At 29.3% G+C, this 21,056-nt stretch overlaps 1 protein-coding gene across 2 annotated transcripts in view; it reads left to right on the forward strand.

The window, feature by feature from the left end:
* Window positions 1–21,056, forward strand: part of LOC136977464 (uncharacterized) — a 60,618-nt gene that overhangs the window by 18,723 nt on the left and 20,839 nt on the right. For both annotated transcript variants that reach the window (XM_067272956.1, XM_067272957.1), the window contains exons 3-10: window positions 857–933; window positions 3,233–3,367; window positions 10,267–10,335; window positions 11,432–11,637; window positions 15,214–15,280; window positions 16,455–16,532; window positions 16,640–16,768; window positions 19,494–19,551. In XM_067272956.1, the coding sequence (XP_067129057.1) occupies window positions 857–933; window positions 3,233–3,367; window positions 10,267–10,335; window positions 11,432–11,637; window positions 15,214–15,280; window positions 16,455–16,532; window positions 16,640–16,768; window positions 19,494–19,551 (819 nt within the window). The remainder of the gene's footprint in view (window positions 1–856; window positions 934–3,232; window positions 3,368–10,266; window positions 10,336–11,431; window positions 11,638–15,213; window positions 15,281–16,454; window positions 16,533–16,639; window positions 16,769–19,493; window positions 19,552–21,056) is intronic.

The following is a 21,056-nucleotide window of genomic DNA, read 5'->3' on the forward strand; positions in this document are numbered from 1 at the left end:
CACATACATTATAGACATATCCATTCCAAACACTCACAATATACAAAACGCATGCACTGAAAAAATTAGCAAGTACACAGAACTCGCCCAGGAAATAAGGCATCTGTGGAGGATGGATAGGGTGCTTATTGTACCTGTTGTTCTCTCCTCTACAGGTATCATACCACACACACTACACAAAAGCCTGGGCACATTACAATTGAATAGAAACACAACATCACACTACAGAAGGCCACTATATTGAATACATGTCATATTGTGAGAAAATTCCTGAATACAGACACACACACTGATACACTTTTTTAATTTCTGTTTTGGTTACTATGCCTTGACTTTGGTCCGGCATAGTACACAGCCACCGGTCTTAACCGAGTATATCACACTTAACCCAACATAATAATAATATATTTTTAAACATGTACTTAGGTATACAAAAAAAATACTTAGGTACACAGAATGAAAATTTATTTATTACCTATTTATTAAAGTACAGATATTTTAACATTGTATGTTTTAGATCACAGTGAACTTTGTTTAATGACTAAATTACTGTTTATGAAACTTTTTAATTGTTCTTTCAATTGGCATGTGTTTAAAAAATAGTTCTGAGTAATAAAGCATCAAAATTAAAAAATCAGAAACATTTCCAGACATTTTTTATATTTAGAGATATTTATAACTAAATCACTAATGAAGTTTTAGTGTATAATGAAATTAAATTTAAAAATGATTAAGATGTTAGCAGTTTAAAAGATTACAAGTTTGATTAAATTAGTTACAGAAATGTAAATATTGAATTATAGAAAATGATTTGTAAAAAAATTTCTAATAAGGTTTTGTTTTTTTTTTATTTTAGATAATTATACTCGTGTTGTCTTATCTGAATATCCTGGAGTTCCTGGATCTGATTATATTAATGCCAATTATATTAAAGTAAGTTTTAATTTTTCATTATTTTTCTGTTTGTTAACAAATTTAAGATTATTTTGTTAATTTTGAATAATGAAAGTAGTAGATACTTGTTTTAAATATTTGATACTATTAAAGTTTTAACTTTAAAAGTACTCCTTAAAACTAAATTAAAAACTTTTCATATGAATGAAATTAAAAAAAATAAATGTGGCATTTTTATATTAATTTGGTTGATTCATATTTTCTTTTTCTCTATTTTTCTTTCATGTTGCATTTATAGATAGCAGATATTTCATCATCTTTATATATTTATGCATGTACAGTTCATTTTGAAATAATAAAATTATAAAAAAATAAATTTTAAGTGATAATATACATATTCAAAAAATTTAAACAATGTCATTCTACACTGTTAGTATCTTAGATGAATGTGATACTGCAGGCTGTTATGACATTAGAAATAGCCCAGAAAATTGTGTTATCTTAATTAAAAATAATGTGTTAAAAAATAAAAATAGTATGCTTTATCAAGTTTTCTTAAATAAAAACATTTTTGAATGTTCTCAGTTTAATGTTTACACTGACAACTAGATCATTTTCAATGTTATTGTTGACAGTCTTTTAATGACATTTTTTTAACCACTTATTATTATTAAATTGACCCAGTTTTCCTTGATATAGTCAACAGATTCTGTTGAAAATTCCAATTACTGTATTTATTTATCACAGCTTCAAATTCCTAAATTGTTCTATACGTGCGAGTGAAAGATTCTTTGCGTTTTTGCCAATAATTTTTGTGAACCGTGTGTATTTGCATTTTTTTATTGGATGCTTACCCTCTTGTATTTAAAAACAAATATTTTATCTGGGTCATTTGAATCGTTCTTGTATATTGTCAGGAGTAAAGACAAATAGCAATAGGAAAAGCAAAGCTTTTGAATTGAATTCCAGATTGAAATTCCAAAATCACATGGGAGCACAATATAAGTTTTAATTCATTCCCACGTGAAAACAGATGATTATTCGGAAATCAAAATTCGGAGAAACTCATAAGTGTAATTGATGGAGAGTGAATTCGACTGTTAAGAATAGGCAAAAAAGGTTCCGGATTGTCCAGCTTTATATGAACAAATTATGTTGTTGATTTTACAAGACTTTTCCTTAAAGTTTAAAATGCTAGTAATTTTTGCAGGATAATGTGTGCATTTACATTTATTTGATGTTTTACTTGTGATTAAATGAAATAAAATTAGAATTATATAAATAAATCTAATTTTCTTTATTTTGATCTTTAAAGTCACACCTCGTCCTATATGTGAGGTTGTCTTATATTCAAGTAAATATGGTAATTCAAAGTATTGACAAATAGTTGATTGAAATCTGTTTTTTTAAAAGCAATTTGCAATGGTATTTTGTGGAACTTCATTCCAAGGTTTGTAATCATTTGAATGTATCTAGCAGATTTACTTCAAATGCAAATTATTGAAGATGGATCACATGAAACATCTTTTGTTTGAAAATGCTCTAGCTTCATCTATGCTTTATTTGATGCATATAGGGAGGGATAACATCTTGGCATTGCAGAAACATTTGAGGCTTTAAAGATTTTTCTGTTAATAATAATGGCAGTTCATTGCTTATCATGTTCACTTTTAAGAGAAGAGTTAAATGTTCTTTGCTGGGCTTTTTTTTTTTTAACATTTAACATGCAACAACTTTGAACATTTCTGGCAGACCTTTAACAAAATAAGCCTGTTTAGTTAAAAATGTCATTCAGCTATAGTTCTGTACAATATCTGGTAAACTTTTCAATCACTTTGTGTAATCCTCTTGCATTTCTTCATACATTTTATTGAAAACTCTTTCATACCTACTCTTAAATTGATTCAGCCACCTGCTGCTTGCTTTGAATCTAGTATGTCCTAGTTACTGTTTGAAATATGTAAAAAAGAAAGAAGTTCTCAATGGAATGTCAAATTATTTTGCAATTTCTGATTTTCTTTTTTCTTTCATTCACAGTCTTTTTATAACAGGTACATTTTCTTTTAACAAACTCTTTAGTTTTCTTTTGTTTGCTATTTCTATCCACTTCAGAATGAAAATGGTTAATATACTGAGTAATTGATCACTAACAGTGATGAAAATGTCAATGTGTGATTCAAACTTTAAGTATAAATAATTTGAAAAAATATTCAATATAAAATAAAAAATTCAACTGTTTCAGGACTTCTATGCATGATATTTTCAGTATAATTTATTCTAAAAATAAACTCATGAAATTATTGTTCTTTCTCTTATCTGTAAAAATGTTTGCTTTTAGGGTGGTAGTGGTTCTTTGGCCTACATTGCATCACAGGGACCACTTCCTAATACAATGGTTGATTTTTGGCGGATGATATGGGAGTGTGAAGTACAAGTAGTAGTAATGGCTTGTAAAGAACAAGAGTCTGGTAAAGTAAGTAAAAAATTTTTTTAGTATAATGCTCTATAATAATGTTAATATTAAAGAAATAAAAAGTAATAAAACTATACAATTACTGTTGTATTCTTTTATTACTTACAGATAATTTAGAATCATATTATATGAATTAATGCTATACATTATTGAAAATATGTTTTTAAATAATATGAAACTTGCAAGGTCCAAAACGTTAGATACCACCCTTTCACTAAAAGTCCCTTTTAAAAATCAATGAATCAAATATCCAATCTTTCATAAATTTTACTTCATTTTATGTTTGTAATTTAACTTGTTTACATATTCTAGAACAGATATTTTCTGATATGTGTACTGATATATGATGATAATGATTTTTATTTCTTATTTGCAAAATATGTAACTTTTCATTGTCCATTACAGTATAATTCTAGTAATTTATCTATTGTATGGATTAGCATAGTTTATGTAATAAAAATGTGACCATAAAATATAATGCTAGTGTTACATTTTCTGGTTTTATTACATATAGGCCACTTTTTAAAGCTTGCTATTTATATTAGTTAACTGTTTAAAAAAGACTGTATTAAATAGTCAAGTAGTTAAATGAATAGTTAACTACTGACTTTACATTTTTGCCATTGTAATTATTTTTTAATCTGCCTATTGTATTTCTCATATTTTCTGGTCTCTTGCTCTGATTTTATATTATTTTTGATTTCTATGGAAACAGTTTAAAAACATTCGACAAAAGTATGTTTTGATATTTTATTGTATGTTATTTTTGTTATATCAAAACATCTCTCAAGGAACTGAATCAAAAAGATCTATAATTGAAATTTATGTCAAGACAAAACCGTAAGATAGCAGAACTAGCAGTTATGAATAAACTACTTATACAACTCGATGCATTTTGAATAAACACAATAATATCAAAAAAGTACTATACTGAAATTTTAAAACTTCAGTAAAGGTTTTGGAATTTGACTGGTGAATCAGTTAGGAAATGATTTGGCAAAATTATGAAATTTCTTATTATTCACATTTATTAAAATTAAATCTATAGTATTTTCAGTTTGGATGATATTTCCCCACACCTCATAATTTGAAGATGGATTAATTTATTTTTTTGGTATGAATTCTTAGAAACATGATTATATTTATTAGGAAATGAATACCCTAACTTTAAATCTTAGAAAATGTTTTTATTAAAATTATGTAGTTTCAATGTGTTTGAAATTTTATTATTCATGTGAAGTGTTTTTAATGTTAATAGGATCTTAAAAAATGATGACATCAAAGCTGGAACAAAATTCAAATTTGTACCTTTCTCTTCTTACTTCTTTCCAGCACATAGTTTACTAGTGTAAACAAATGTTTTGGCCACTTATTTAGAAGAATTCATTGTTTCAAAGGATTTGTCTGAATAAGCTATTTATATCTGATGAGGCCACTCATCAGATATAAATAGCTTATTTAGATGAAAGTGTTGACAATGTTTACTCTTTGAGAATTTGATTAACAAATTGAATAATTAATTTTCTATTAATTTCTATCAATAAATTATTAAGTTATATAATTGAAGTATTTCTATAAAGGAAAAGCAATTAAATGACTATTCAAATTTTAAACAACTTTTAAATATTTTATGTTTAAAATTAAAGGTTTATGTGAAATTAAGCCAATATGTAATAATCAAAATCCACAATTTCAAGCAGTTTTCAGAAAAAGGAATTAATTTTAAGTTACTGTGTTTATATGCTCTTGTGCACAAGAGTGAGTGGTATAATGTATCTTGGCCATGGAGTCTGTATCTTATGGCTGTTTTGGTTTGAATATCTTTTTTTTTAAATTTAATTTATGCTTGCAGGAAAGGTAGGTTCCATTTTTACTACTCAAATATTTTCATATATATTTACTAATTGTGTATTTTTATTCTATTGGTCCCTTATTTTAATTGTCTTTTCATTCAACTAACCCAATAGTTCCCAATAGCATAAATAGACATGAACCACAAATTGAAGGAAGCTGAAACATTCTATTTGGCTAGGAATTGATGTCATAGCTGTATTTAAACTTACACTGACTTGTTTGTGAATGGAAATTGGATAAAGGCCTACTCCTTGCTGTTTTTCATTTTGACTGAGTTAATCACAAATACTTTATTTCACCAACTTTTACATCATTTGTTGTTATTGTGTGTCTTTGGACAAATTTAATTTTCATTGAAAATGAAGAATTGTTACTTAAAGTTGTTAATAAATTCAGTTGTGGGCATTAAATATGTATTTAAGAATTATTTGTTAAATAAGAAAATTAGTAAACAAATGCAAAAATAAATAATTTGGTAGTGGAAAAAATTAATTCATTTTTCCTGCAAAATTAAAAAAAGAAAATGAAATGGGAAAAGTTCTTTAAAAAATCAAGAGTCAAACCCAAAACAACCGTAAGATATGGATTCACAAGCCAAGATGTAACCACTACTTCACTTACTTAAAAACACTACTTAAAAATATATCTACACCAGAGCATATAAATACAATAATTTAAAATTAGTTTCTTTTTTCAACTGTCCAAGATTGAGAAGTTTGATTATTATATATATAGGTTTAATTTCAGATAAACTTTTATTTTAAACATTTAATATTTAAAAGTTGGATAGTAATTTAGTTACTTTCCTTGTAAGAACAGAAAATATTATCTCCAATACTTATAAATGTTTGAAAATTTTGAATAAATTGACTTTGTAAATTTATAATTGTAATTATTATTATTATTATTATTATGTTGGGTTAAGTGAGATATACTCGGTTAACACCGGTGGCTGTGTACTATGCCGGACCAAAGTCAAGGCATAGTAACCAAAACAAAAATTAAAAAAGTGTATCAGTGTGTGTGTCTGTATTCAGGAATTTTCTCACAATATGACATGTATTCAATATAGTGGCCTTCTGTAGTGTGATGTATGTGTTTCTATTCAATTGTAATGTGCCCAGGCTTTTGTGTAGTGTGTGTGGTATGACACCTGTAGAGGAGAGAACAACAGGTACAATAAGCACCCTATCCATCCTCCACAGATGCCTTATTTCCTGGGCAAGTTCTGTGTACTTGCTAATTTTTTCAGTGCATGCGTTTTGTATATTGTGAGTGTTTGGAATGGATATGTCTATAATGTATGTGATTTTATTGTGTTTGTCAATGAGTGTGATGTCTGGTCTGTTGTGGTAAATTGTTTTATCTGTGATTATGGCTCTGTCGTAGTACATTTTGTGCGTGTTGTTTTCCAATACTGTCTGTGGAATGTATTTGTAATATGGTTCGTGGATGTCTACTAATTTGTGTTTCCTTGCCAGCTCTTGGTGTATTATATTTGCTACTTGATTATGTCTGTGTAAATAATCTGTTTGTGCCAAGAGCTTGCAACCAGAGGTGATGTGTTGTATAGTTTCTGGCATGATGTGACATTTTCTGCATGTGTCATTTGTGAGTGTTGCATCTTTGAGTATGTGTTTTCTGTAGTTTTTAGTATTTATGACCTGATCCTGTATGGCAATCATGAAGCCTTCCGTCTCCCCAAAGAGGCATCCTTGAGCTAACCAGCTGTTTGACGCAGTTTTGTCAACAAAATCCTGGGCCAGATCATAAGGATGCCTGCCATGGAGTGCCTTTCGAGCCCACGATTGCTTAATGGTGTCTATGCTTTTTATATGTTGTGTTGTGTCCATATGATGTGAGTGTAAGTTTAATGGTGTGTTATTCGAGTCTGCTAGAGTTACTGCTTTATGTAATTGTGATGTTCCTTGTTTTTTGTAGAAAAACTCTCGCAATGACTGTATTTGTTTGTAGTGAAAATTAACTATGTCAATCAGGCCACGTCCGCCATCTTTACGTGGAAGGGTTAATCTTTCTGTGGCGGATTTAGGATGATGTTGTTTATGCTTAGTAAGTGTAGTTCTTGTTTTCCTTTGGAGTTGCTCAAGATCTGTGTGAGTCCAATGTATAACTCCAAAAGAATATGTGAGTACTGGGATGACATATGTGTTTATTGCTTTAACTGTGTGTTTTGCATTTAACTGTGTTCTGAGAATAGCATTTAACCTACTTTGGTATTCTTTAATTAATCTTTGCTTTATTTGTGTATGTTCTGTTAGTTTGGCCTGTTGGAATCCTAAATACTTGTAGAACTCGCCCTTTTCCATGGATTCAATAATGTCTCCATTTCCAAGTGCAAAATCTTCTTTCTTCAGGATTCCTTTTTCTATGTGAAGTGTTTTGCATTTATCTAGGCCAAATTCCATTTGTATGTCCTTGGTGTATGAATGTGTGATTTGTAGGAGTTGATGAAGTTGTTTTTGTGTGGATGCATAAAGTTTTATGTCATCCATGTACATGAGATGTGACAGTGTATACTGTGTTGTTTTTTCATGCCTGATATTGTAGCCATATTGTGTGTTGTTTAACATGTTGGATAATGGATTCAAGGCTAGGCAGAACCAGAGAGGACTCAAGGAATCTCCTTGAAAAATTCCTCGCCTAATAAAAATTTGGTTTGTTTGTATGGAAGTGTTATGAACCCTGAGATGTAGTGTTGTTCTCCAGTGCTGCATAGTGTTTTGGAAGAATGTAATGAGTGATGGATGTATTTTGTACATGTGTAGAATATGTAGCAGCCAACTGTGTGGAACACTGTCGAATGCTTTTCTGTAGTCTATATATGCCATGTGTATGTTTCTGTGTTGTTTGTGTGCTTGCCGTAGAATGACTGAATCTATGAGTAACTGTTCTTTGCATCCCCTGTGATTTCTACGGCAACCTTTTTGTTGTTCCGTTAGAATGTCGTGTTCTTCAACGTGTTTGTATATTTTGTTTGCAATACAGGATGTCAATAATTTGTAGAGTGTTGGAAGACATGTAATTGGTCTGTATTGTGTGGGGTCTGTGGTATTGTTGTTTTTAGGTTTCATGTAGGTGATGCCCTGAATAAGAAAATTTGGCATGTCTTGTGGATTGATGATGATGTGTGTTAGGTGTTTAGCTAGTTCCTGGTGCAGTGATGTAAACTTTTTGTACCAGAAATTGTGAATGTTGTCTACACCAGGTGTCTTCCAGTTGTGTGTTCTGTTAACAGTGTATTGGAAATCATGTATGTTTATTTCAGCACAGGGCATAGTTGGTATGTTGTGCAAGTTTCTGTTCTCCTCCTCGATCCAGCCTGCATCAGCATTGTGCGTGACAGCACTGGACCAAAGAGAAGACCAATATGTTGTGAGTTCTTCTTCTGTTGGTGTGCCACTGTGCTGTGTATCAGTGTTTGCTTTGTTATTAATTTGTCTGTAAAAGAGTTTTTCATTGTTTGTAAATAATTTATTTTGTTGTTTTCGTAGTGTACATGTTTTGTATCGTTTGAGTCTACGTGCTTTGGCAGCAAGTTTTTGTTTTAGTGTATCAATGTATTCTGTAATGTGTGTGTTGTGATGTTCATGTTTTGTATGTGTTTTTATTTTCTTAAAAATGTTTTTGAGCTGTTTCCTTAATTTGGGTGTTATGTTGCTTTTAGTGTATTGTGTCAGCCTGCCTAATTGCTGTCTAATGTCATTTATTTGTATTTCTATTCTTCTCTGCCAGGCAGGCTTGTGATAGTATTGTGTTTTCTGTGTATTTGTCTGTGACTGTACTTTCAGTCCATGGTGTGTCACTACTGTGACTGCCCCAGCATAAACTAATGTATGAATGTCTGCGAGTGTAGAAATTGAATGAATGTAGTGTGGTATTAAGTGAGTGTTTACATAATTTAGTGTTTTTCCTACTTCCTTTGACGTGTTGATTTTTGGTATTCGTGGTCTTTGTGTGGGATCTGTGCCTGTATATTTAGTGAGTGTTTCCTGAAATATAAGTGAGAGCGTATTAACTAAATCCAAGTCTATGTTATCAGTGATGGATGAGGAAGTGTCTGTAGTATCATTAGTGGTAATTGTTGTATGTGTGTTATTATCAATGCTTGTTGCTGGATTATCCTGACAGGTTACATGATCTTCATTAATGTTAGATGTTTCTGTCTGTTGATGTATTTGATCAGCAACCTGTTGTTTGATAAGTTCAAGTGTTGTTTGTGGAATAAGGTTGTTGTGTATAATTGTTCTTTTTTGATCAACAACCCTTTGTTCGGTGACAGTGAGGTGAGGATATTGTTGTGTGAATTTATGGTGTAGTTGTTGTCTGTATGCTGTCATGTTTGTTTCCAGTTTTGTGATCGTGTAATAAGTACGGATGATAAACTCGTTCATTTCTACTGTCCATTTCATCCGTTGGCGTGGTTTTCCAGCCTTTGTGGTCTGTGGATGCATTGCCACAGAAACACCAAGGCTAGGTTGGTTCCTCACATCTGTTGAGGGCATTGCAGTAGCCATGCTTGGGCCGGTGCTGCTTTCGCCACCGGTAACCAAGGGAGACTGTGGCCTATTTTTCGAACGTGAGCCTCTGCCTAACCCACGAACGCGGACCTTGTTAACCCGGGCGACGTCCGAGCCGGTATCACACTTTGATCTAGTTATTACCATAATAAATATCTCCACAGAATGTGGGTGTGGTCACTCTTAGCTTCATTTTTCCCCATAGGCCTTACTGGCATGGGTGTCCCTACCAGGAGCTTGTGCTCCAGCCTGCATTGCCCTATGGATCAGTAAAATTACTGGGCTCTCCCACCACGACCAGGTGGTGACCACGGGAGAGTTATTATTATTATTATTATTATTATTATTATTATTATTATTATTATTATTTTAAATTGATTTATTAGTAATTATAATATTCTAATAAACATAATTATCAAAAGTAAGCATAGATAGTTAGAAAAATAAACAAAAATACAAAAACATAATAATTTGATCTAATTTTGATAAAAATATTTAAATTTTCAGTATAAATGTGAATGCTATTGGCCTGATGAAGGAGAACAAAGACAATATGGGAACATTACTGTTGAATTGGTGAGTAAATATCAATTATAAAATGCTTATGTAAGTATGTAACATAATTTATTAAATATAGTTGTTACAGTATTTGAGTTAATAAAAATATTACCTTTATTAAAATTTTAAGATGAAATATATTTGTCTACATAAATTTACAATTATCAAATTTTTATTTAATATTACATTGTGAAACATTCAAGCCAGTGTTCCTGCTATCAACTTCCATTTTCACATTTTGTGAAAGTTTCAAAGAAATGATGATGATAATTTGAAATTGGCAACACAAGTTTGCACTTGTGTTGCCAATTTCAATGTGCAGTTTTTTCCATGATGGAACATGCTTGCAAAAGCATGTGACATCATGGAAAAAACTGCACATTTATGTCAAAGCAGTGGGAAACACCTGAGTTGTTTGTCCCAGCATATAAGTAATATGTGTCCCTACTTATATGCTGGACAAACAACTCTAAACATTCTCCTGGTTTTAATTTTTTCATCTCAGAAGCTTTGCTTATACATAAAAGTGTATAAATACAAATTGGACGAATCTGTAAAATGCATTGGCAAATTCTTGCGATTTTTCAGACAATGCCACAAGCATTTGATTTTTGTGTATGAATGCCTGTAACTGGATCAATGAAATTTTCGGCATGTTTCACAGTGCTGGGGGTTATTTCGACTCCTTCTAAATCTTTGATATAATTGTAACTTTTCCATTTGTCCTTATACACTATGCTTCTTGAATTTACAAAGTTGCTAATAACCCAGTTCAGACTGACTTTGGATGTGTCATTTACTTTACACATGAAACAGGAATAATCATTGTGGTAAACTCAGTCAACAAACCACTTGGTTCCTTTCAATAACCATTCTTTTTTGTTCTTCCTTTTGCTCACAACGGTTTCATCGATTTCAATGATCTTTCCAGTCCACCAATTTTCATTTTGGCCAAATTAGACAAGAAAACCATCATTACATGCCATACTATGATACTATGTTTTGTTTAATTATTTAAAAACTGCTTTCAAAATTTAAATATCTTATTTATTAATAATTTCAAATACATTTTTAATATTATGTTTCATTAATATATAAATACATTACAATGCAGGTAAAATGGCGCCAAGTTTGTCCTGATTTTTTAGTTAGAACATTAAAAGCTTGTTGGGAAGATGAAACTAGAACAATTTGTCAGTTCCATTATGCAACGTGGCCTGATCATGGAGTACCAACATCCGTCCAGCCAATTTTGGAATTAGTTCGTCTTGTTAGGGATTGCCAAGCGTCTGAAGCTTTGCCAGTTTTAGTTCATTGCAGGTAAGATATTGGAAAATTATGTTTGAATTATAAAAAATATTAAAGTGAAATTTTAGTCTTTTTGACATTCTGCAAAATGATTTTATAAATAAGATTTATATTAATGATTAAAATATTAAAATATCATGATTATTAATAATTATTCAGTATATTGTAATTTGTATCAGAGTCAATGATATCTCAATATGACTATATTCATAGGAAGAAAGGTATTTCTGACTAATATATACTGTGTTAAAAATATTCAGAATTTATATAATAGATTATTTGTGAATCTCTATAATATAATGATTTTTTAGAGTAGTTGTAAAAATCACAAGTTATTGCACAAGCAATTTGAATCTTGATTTATTAGGTCATTATAGACATAATGGCTAGTATATTATCAACTATTTGAATAACTTTTATAAAATAGTTGCAAGTCACAAAATTATTTATATTAAGTCCTATGAAATTTGAAATGAACTTGTTCAGATTAAATTTTTCAGTTAGTGAATCAAATGCTATGATATAGATGGTTAATTTATTAAACTTGTTTTTTATTATGGAGATTTGCATATAATTTTCATTTGAGTAAACCTCTCCACATTTCATGGAAAAACATATCATTAAATGAATAAATCATTTAAACTGAAAAACTTTTATATTTATAATCATTAATAAAAAATTTAATGCTTTAAATTTTTTTTGAAGTATTTAATAGTTATTAAGGTTTTCCCTAAATTAAAAAATTTATTAAATAAAATGATTACATATTTTAAAAATTATGAATGATAATTAAAATTTACTATAAATAAATATACAAATAATATATGCATACTAGTAGATAAGCCCAGCATTGCTTGGGCAAAAAGTAACGATAGCAAAGATTTAGATTATAGTCAAACTTGCCCACTTTCACCAGGTGCAAGAATTAGATTTCCATACTCTGAGGTTAATTATAGAATTGTTTGATTTCCTGCAAAAATGCAAAAAACTGCACCTAAAATAGTACAGTAGAGACCAAGTTCTTTAGGGTAATACTTAACCATCTCCCTCTTTCCCACAGGGTGGAATTTTCAAAAATCTCTTTTTACTGTGCATTTTTATGGCATACCCTAAGGCCGAGACGCCACTAGCATAAAAACGGGCATAAAACCCCTCACTGTAAAAGCTTCTAATCACGTCACCGTGATATTTTATGCCTGAACAGGTCATAAAACCAGTGTAAAAGCGAGTTCAGCAGTGTTCAACTTTTGATGCAAATATAGCCATAAAACAGTACCATCCACCAATCAGAAGTCAGTGAAATCTAGGTCATTGTGACATGGTGCGAAAATGGTGGAAAACGAGCTTTTGTGTATGTTCTCTTGTATATGCTACTCTAGAATAGATCTGGAAAGATTTATCGAAAACATTCAAAAGTATTCATGTATCTACGAGAAGAGGTTTCCCGATTATAATAATGGATGCTAAAACACATGATATGGACAGCCAAAGGAAAATCCTTCAATTTAGAGTATATAATAAAAAGCTAAGCTTATAAGACCAACAACTGCCGAAATTATCGGGCTAGCAAATGGCTATAGTAATATTAATAATTTAAGTTAATTTGGTACTAGAGTTAGGCGTTAGGCGCCATCTCTTGCTAAATTTAATAATTAGAATTTTTAATTAAATAATTTAAATAAATTTAGGCTTAACTGGAAGAAAAGAATCGGCCCGAAGCGGGATTCAAACCCCCTTTCTTCCAGTTAAGCCTAAATTTATTTAAATTATTTAATTAAAAATTCTAATTATTAAATTTAGCAAGAGATGGCGCCTAACGCCTAACTCTAGTACCAAATTAACTTAAATTATTAATATTACTATAGCCATTTGCTAGCCCGATAATTCGGCAGTATTTGGTCTTTATATATAACAGGGTTAGTTGTTGTTTATTTATAAGCTTATAAGTGCTGTATATTATCTTAATAATACAATAATAAAAGTTAATATATGAAAGTAAAGATATTATTTTTACTACATTTGTAATTATAGTACAGAAAAAAACTCGTAGAATATAATCATTGTCTTTATATCGATGTATCATGTATACATTTGTACAGGCATAACTTTGACAGCACCGTCGCCATGCGGTGGAGCTAGCCAGACCTCCCCCGCAATCCAAATGCAAATAGGTCACATGATTAAAAGTTTTTATTGTGAGGGTTTTTACGCCCATTTTTACGTTATTGGAGTCTTGGCCTAACTACCAAATTTCAGCTTTCAACCCTAACCGTTTGGATTCTGTGCTTGTTATTATCATTATTAGAGAGGTTGAGGCCGAAGTTTTCAACGTAAAAACGTATACATCGGACGTTCGGTGCTGCTTTCCTGTAAACCTAGAAGTTTGACAATGGTGTTTGGAAAGTCAGTTAGACTCATGCTTGACATTCCAAACGCCATTGTCAAACTTCTAGGCTTACAGGAAAGCGACGCTGAACGTCTGACGTAAACGTTTTCATGTTTAAACTTCGGCCTCAACCTCTCTATTGTTGTTATTATCAACCCATCTCGATTATATTATAAGATGCTGTTGAATAGTCATATCATTTTACTTTGGATATCTTGGATACTTTGAAAAAATTTCTTATCTATTTGAAATCTGTAAACTTATACTTTATTAATAAAAATAAATGAAAGTATAATGGTTCTGATATGATTGTTTCTAAGTTTAAAATTTTCTGTTCAAGCTAATAACTTTAATTTGAAAAAATCCTTTTATCTATCTAATGCAGAAACAGAAAAAATTTAGTAGAAAATTGTTTTGCGATTTAGTTAGTTTTAAAAATGTAATACATTACATTAGTAGTAATGTAATATAGTTAGTAATAATGTAATGTAATACATTACATTATTACATTATCCCCAAAGTTTCTTTCAGATTAGTAAGAACATTTATCTTGCACCTATTTCTCAAACTTAATATTGCCAGTGCCAAATAAGAAATGTAGTAACATTAATATAAATTAATGTTTAACATTATTGATATGTATGAAAGGAAAAATGAATTGTTTTCTTATCTTTGCAGTTGTGTTTAACACAAACTTATAGTTTCATAAATATCATGCAAGAGTATTGTTTTTTTTTTTTATTTGTGGCTTTAGCACAGAGTGATTTTCTATGAAACTTTTGCACAAATTAATACAAAATTACATTTAAAAACCTTGAAAGTGTCTGCTAATTTTTGAAAAAATTTCATAATTTAATAATTACACGAAGAAGAAAATGCAAGATAATTTAACTAGTTATCTTGTATTTTAATGATTTTATTAACTCATAAGTTTGACATTTAAATATTTTTTTATGTAAGACTACTTATTATGAAATACTTATAGAATGCTTCTTAAATGCATTTTTTGTAATGAATATTAAATTATTAATTTATTTAAATATAGAAAAAAATAATGTTTTAAAATGCAATTTTATTTTGAATATATAATAATTACTGCAACATTTCTATCATAGTAAATTTATGATAAAAATATATTTTTACAGATTAAATACTAAATCATTGTAAAATGTGTTTAATTTAGTTGTTTCAATTTTTTTTAGTGCTGGCTGTGGAAGAACAGGAACAATATGTGCTATTGATTATGTTTGGGGATTAATGCGAATGGGTGTAAGTATTGTCTCATTTATTTTTTTCTAAAATTCTACCCTAATGTTGCCAAGTTTTACCGATTTATTCATTTATATTGAGCATATAAGAAATACCTTTTTGAATAATTTGTTACACAAATCACAAAAATTCAAGAATTAGTATGTGTATGATTTATTTATTTACAAAAACTTTTTAAAAAATGATCTTTACTTATCATTCTTAGTTTATTTTTGGTAACAATTAAAAATTTTAAATTATTATCTATTTTCATGTCTACCATTTTTTTATTTCTAATTGCTTTTGCTTACAAATTTTAAAACAAGTAAAGAAGTTATAATTATCTGAAGTCATGGCAGTGACTCTCCACTAAGTAAAAATGTCACTGACTGACTATATATATATACAAGAATTTGAGTTGCCAATTTTTGGGGTTGATTTCTCTGCCCCACAAACACCTGAAATAATTCCAAAGATCTTGTTTGAAAGACAATTGTTTTCTATGATAGTGTGCAAAATTTCAAGATTTTCTATGAAGCAGTTGCTGAAATATAAGTAATTGAAAAATGAAAAAAATGCCAAAAAAAGTAGTATTTTCTCCTTCTACATTCAGTACCGCAGACACTAATTAAGAAAAACTACTGGGTCTAGAAAGCTCAAGCCTTTCTTGTTATCAGAGGGGCTCACAAAACTTCTGGATCGATAGATTAAAGTTCACAGGGGTTTCTCATAGAACTAATTCAGTTTTACGGCTTCATTTTATGTTTATAAAGATAAAATTGCATGGAAACAAATGAGTTTTGCATTTGGTCAGTGATGTATTCAGTCAGCAATCACCAAGCATCAACTGATCTTATGTTTTGATGTACAATTAATATTATAATTATTAAACAAAAACAATTGCTATCCAAACAAAAACATCTGTGATGTAAAAAAATTACACCAAGTGAAAATTTATGACAATTTAGATGACTGTCAAAATTTTTCTTTTGTAAAGATTAAGCTTAGCACTTGGAAGTGGTACCCACATGATTTTTACCTGTATTATTATTTTTTACATTTCACCTACAAGTGCCAAGCTATTAAAGTTTTTAAATTATACTATACATATTTTTACCTTCTAGTTTGTAATTTAATTTTACTTATTGATAAATTATTCATAATCAGAATTTATAATACATAATTTATATTTCAGAAATTGACCAAATCCTTTAGTCTATATGAAATTGCTGCAGAAATGCGACGACAACGGGTAGCTATGGTGCAGACAAAAGTAAGGGTTTTATAGAAATGAAAATAATATATAACTCTAATTAATAAAGTTTAAGATTAATAAAATATGTAATGTAATTTCACTGATATTAATTTGTTAATTTATAGGAACAATATTATTTAGTACATAGAGCTGTAACAGCTATGTTTGAACAACAACTACGTGTAATTGATAGTCATACTTATGAAAATTTAGATGAAGATGGTGAACCTCTTGTATGGAAAGAACTTAGAGATGTAAGATAACTTAAAATTATAAAGTATTTAGGTTAGATAATATTGGGATTGAAAAATATCAAATAATTGTACATAAAGTAATGAGATGATGATAAGTATCTTGAGTGATTTGATGTGTGTTTATAAACTGTCATCTGTAATGACTCCTAGATATTTGATTTGTTTCTCTTGTTTGATCCATCTGAACCAAACCACAACCTGCTTGTTGTCAACTTTTTACTTCCATATTTGTGGATTCAATGTTCTGAATGTTCACTCTAACAAGATTCTGATAATTTACAGGGTTATTATATTGATAGTGTTATATTTATGGAAGAATGACTGGAACCTTTGCTATTTATTGTTATTTTGTGGTGAATCACTAAATTGAGACTCTTGTTTAACCCTTTGCCCCCGAAAGTATCTATCTATCGGTACCCTTGATTGTTAAGCAAAACTTTGAGGGTACCAATTTGTCATTACTCTGGTAAATATCAATTTTTGTAAAATTTATCGACAACAGATGTCAGCACTTGACGGCATCATCTTGTCTATCATCTGTTTTACATATTTTTGTCCAGGTGGTGTTTTGTTGACTTAAAAAATTTTAATTAATGCTTTTTTTTCTTAATTAATTTTTTCTGGTAATTTTTTTATTTCATTTTTAGCATATTTATGTAATAATATTACTATAATAAGTTCATTTATACTATAATAGTTTATTTAGCTATAATAAGTCAACATGTTATAAATATTCAAGTTGTGACCTTCAGTTCTGATATTTTATGTATTTTTTATTTTAATCGAAAATATCAGCAAATATTATATGTATTGCTGCTGGCAATCATATGTTTATTACAAAAATATATAATCTCGTTCGATATGAAGTGAATAAAGTATATTAGTTCATTATATTAGTTGATAGCAGAATAAAATTTTGATTTCAAACAAATGTTTGATATAATGTGCAATAATTTCGCAACAAATAAACCTACATGCATAAGTGTTATATTGAATTGTATAAAACAATATTCTATGTCTTTCTGGCTCATTGCCAGCAAAAAACTAGGTAACTAGACAATGTTAATTTTGACAAAAAGTTACAAATTATCAAGTTTATGTGTCAGTTCTGATATATATTATTTTTTTCTTATCAATTTTTCTAATAAAATGTATTGAAAAATATCTTATTTAAAACTAAAGATATTAATAAATGTATGTGATTTTATTCATATAGATATAATGATAATTTGATTTTTGGTAAATTTTTAAAATAATATCACCTGACTGACCTATATTGCCTTAGGAGAGATCACAAAATAAACGTAAACAAGATGTTGGGGGTAAAGACTTGTGTTTTTGATAATTGTTTAATGCACATGATATATATTTGGCTGAATGGCTGAGCAATCAATATGGCAGTCTTCCGCTCTGGGAACCTGGGATCAAATCTAGACAGGTCTAAAATATCCCCAGGAATTTTTCAGGCTGTGGTCGAGCCAAAAATGTCAACCTCTGTCCTTTGCCACCTGGCTGCCCCATTTGTGGTCTGGCTGAACCCATAATGGGCTTGCTAAAAAGAGGCCCTCTTAGTGCCCACAGGGTGGAAAGAGCAAAAAGAAAAATGCACACAATATAAGGTATCATCATTTAAATTTAAAAATGTTTAGAAGTTAACCACTTTGCAGTGACCAATGGATATACCTTTCAGGGGCAATCATGTGGCAGTGGTGAGGGATGGATATATCCATTAAATTCTTTTGGGGGTATCGCCAAAAACTACCACAAAAAAAAATTCACATAAAAATGAATTATGTAACAATAAAAAAAGACTTTACTAGACACAACTGTTTACAAAATCTTTTTCTGAAATGGTAATGAGGAAAAATGTGTGAAATAATACTTTAAAAATTTCCTACATTTATTCTCCATTACTTTGGGGTAGCACCATACCTGACTATCTCACTGTTGAAAGGTTAAAATGTAATGAAAACTATAATCTTTTTCAGTTAAAATTAAATTATTTTAAAGTTGAAAAATTTAAATCATTTTTATATTTTATTTTGATTTCTCTTCTTTTTCATCAAAATTCTTTCATGCATATACACCAGCAGGTGTTTAACAAGTTCTATTTTATTTAAAGATTGTTGTTTTAATTTTATTCTATGTAACATAAAATAAAATTAAAAAAACAAAATTTAAATAAAATAGAACTTGTTAATTCCATAACCTAAAGATGGCTGTTAATTAAAAACAGTTTAAAATGTTTGTTCTTATAATAAATTTGTTCATTTTAACTGGATTTCTACAGATGATAATTAGTGCTTTTATTTTAAAGGTGTTTTTTGAAGATAGAACGTCAGAAAACAAATTCTGAAAATTATAACTATAACCTTTTAATTTCTTGAAGTTTTAGAACTCAGTTTATGATTTCTGAAGCTGGATTATTATTATTATTATTTGTTTTTTGAAAAAATGAGTTTTTATGAATGCATTTTTCAATGTTAAATTTTTCGATGATCTCTTTAGATGAACAATAAAATATACAGTGCACTATCACTAATCCAAATCTTCATTAATCTGAATTCTGCTTAATTTGAACTAGTTTTTATTCATTATTGTTGCTAAATGTTTTAGTCAAAAACAGAAAGAAATTGTAGATTATTTTTGGATTAGTGGGAGTGTGTTGTTGTTATAAATTTTTATATAGAAATTGATATTTTTTTTTATATTTAATACTTTATAGAAAAGTGATACTATATATGAAGATGTATATGAACCAACTTCAACAGATGACAAAGAAGGTAATGAATTATTTTACTTTTTGTTTATTAAAATAACAACTGTTTTGTTGAAATTAATTTTATTAGTATTTATCAACAGTTATATAATTTCAGAAATTAATATGCTTGAGTGATTTTTCAAAATATTTATTATTTATATTCTACCACAATGTGTAAGATTAGAAAATGCTTTAATAAATGAACCTTTAGACAACTTTTATATTTTATCCTGTTTCTTAAGTTTTTACTTTATCAGAAATGTTTAACAATCTTGGTCTGTCTTCAGCTGGTTTTACTTCCTAGCTATTATGTATATAACATGGGAAAGTATTGGAATCATGTCAAATTTTACCCTCTGGATTTTTACAAGCTTTGATACCTTGTGAGATCTTCTGAACCTAAAAAAAAAATAATAAAAAAAAAAGAAGCCAACACAAACAAAATTATAACCTATTTCGTTTAATATCTCAGCATGGGGTCAAGATTAAGAAATAAAATATGGCATAGTAATTTGTATATAAGGAACATTGATGCTTTTAAATTTTGGTGGTGAAGTTTGAGAGGGGTTGTCATATCTCAGGTGGGGTTGGAATTAATGACAATTGTAATTATTGGTATTCAATATTTTTAAATCTCATCTTCTCCCTCCAAATTAAGCCATTTTTTTTCTTATTAAAATTGTTAATGTAATGTAATTTAAAGTAAAATTTCATAACAGCCAGAAAGTTATGCAAATTGTTGCTGAATTTTTTGTTTATAATCAATAATATTCAAACATGAATAAAGGTAAATTTAAATTTGTGAATTTTTTTAAAGATGGGTATTATAAGCTTCTACATTTATGGAACACCAGGGATGTAAACCACATGTACATGAACCAATTACCCTAGTTCAATTTTGTTTAAAAATAATTGTTCTATTTTTGGATCTGCGTTCCATCACTTTTATCGTCTGAAGAAGAACTTCTAAGTTCAAAAATGTTAACGATGTATTTTTTTGTTTTTTCCAACACCGGTAATTGGTTCATGTACGTGTGATAGGTATTATCTTTAAAAAGTATAGGAAAAGTATTTTATCACACAAGTATGTTATAAAAGGTCCAAGAATTAAATAATAAGGTAGATATCATGAAATAAAGGAAACAAAACAGTTAAATACTACACATATTTTATTCAAAGTACCTTCCTGCTGCAACAATACAGCAAGTTTAAGGACTTGAAAAAGACCTCTGCAAATCTTCCTTTGGTATATCACAAAGATCCAATATCAATGCCTGCTGGATATCTTTAACATCTTGAAAATGATCATCTTTCAATGGTGACTTTAGTTTAGGAAAAAGAAAATAATTACAAGAATAGTTATCTGGGGAAATAGTGAATGAATGTGTATACCAGCATGCTGCATACAGTTGTGTCTTTGATCATCAGGCAAAGAATGTGACACAAATTGGACAGTGGCCTTCTTGCCCAAATCTTCCATTAAGATTTTTGAATTGTCTTCCTACTGGCACTAAAGTCACAAGCCAA

This window comes from Centruroides vittatus, unplaced genomic scaffold, assembly GCF_030686945.1.
Source record: "Centruroides vittatus isolate TY-2023 unplaced genomic scaffold, ASM3068694v2 contig_459, whole genome shotgun sequence".
Lineage (NCBI taxonomy): Eukaryota > Metazoa > Arthropoda > Arachnida > Scorpiones > Buthidae > Centruroides > Centruroides vittatus.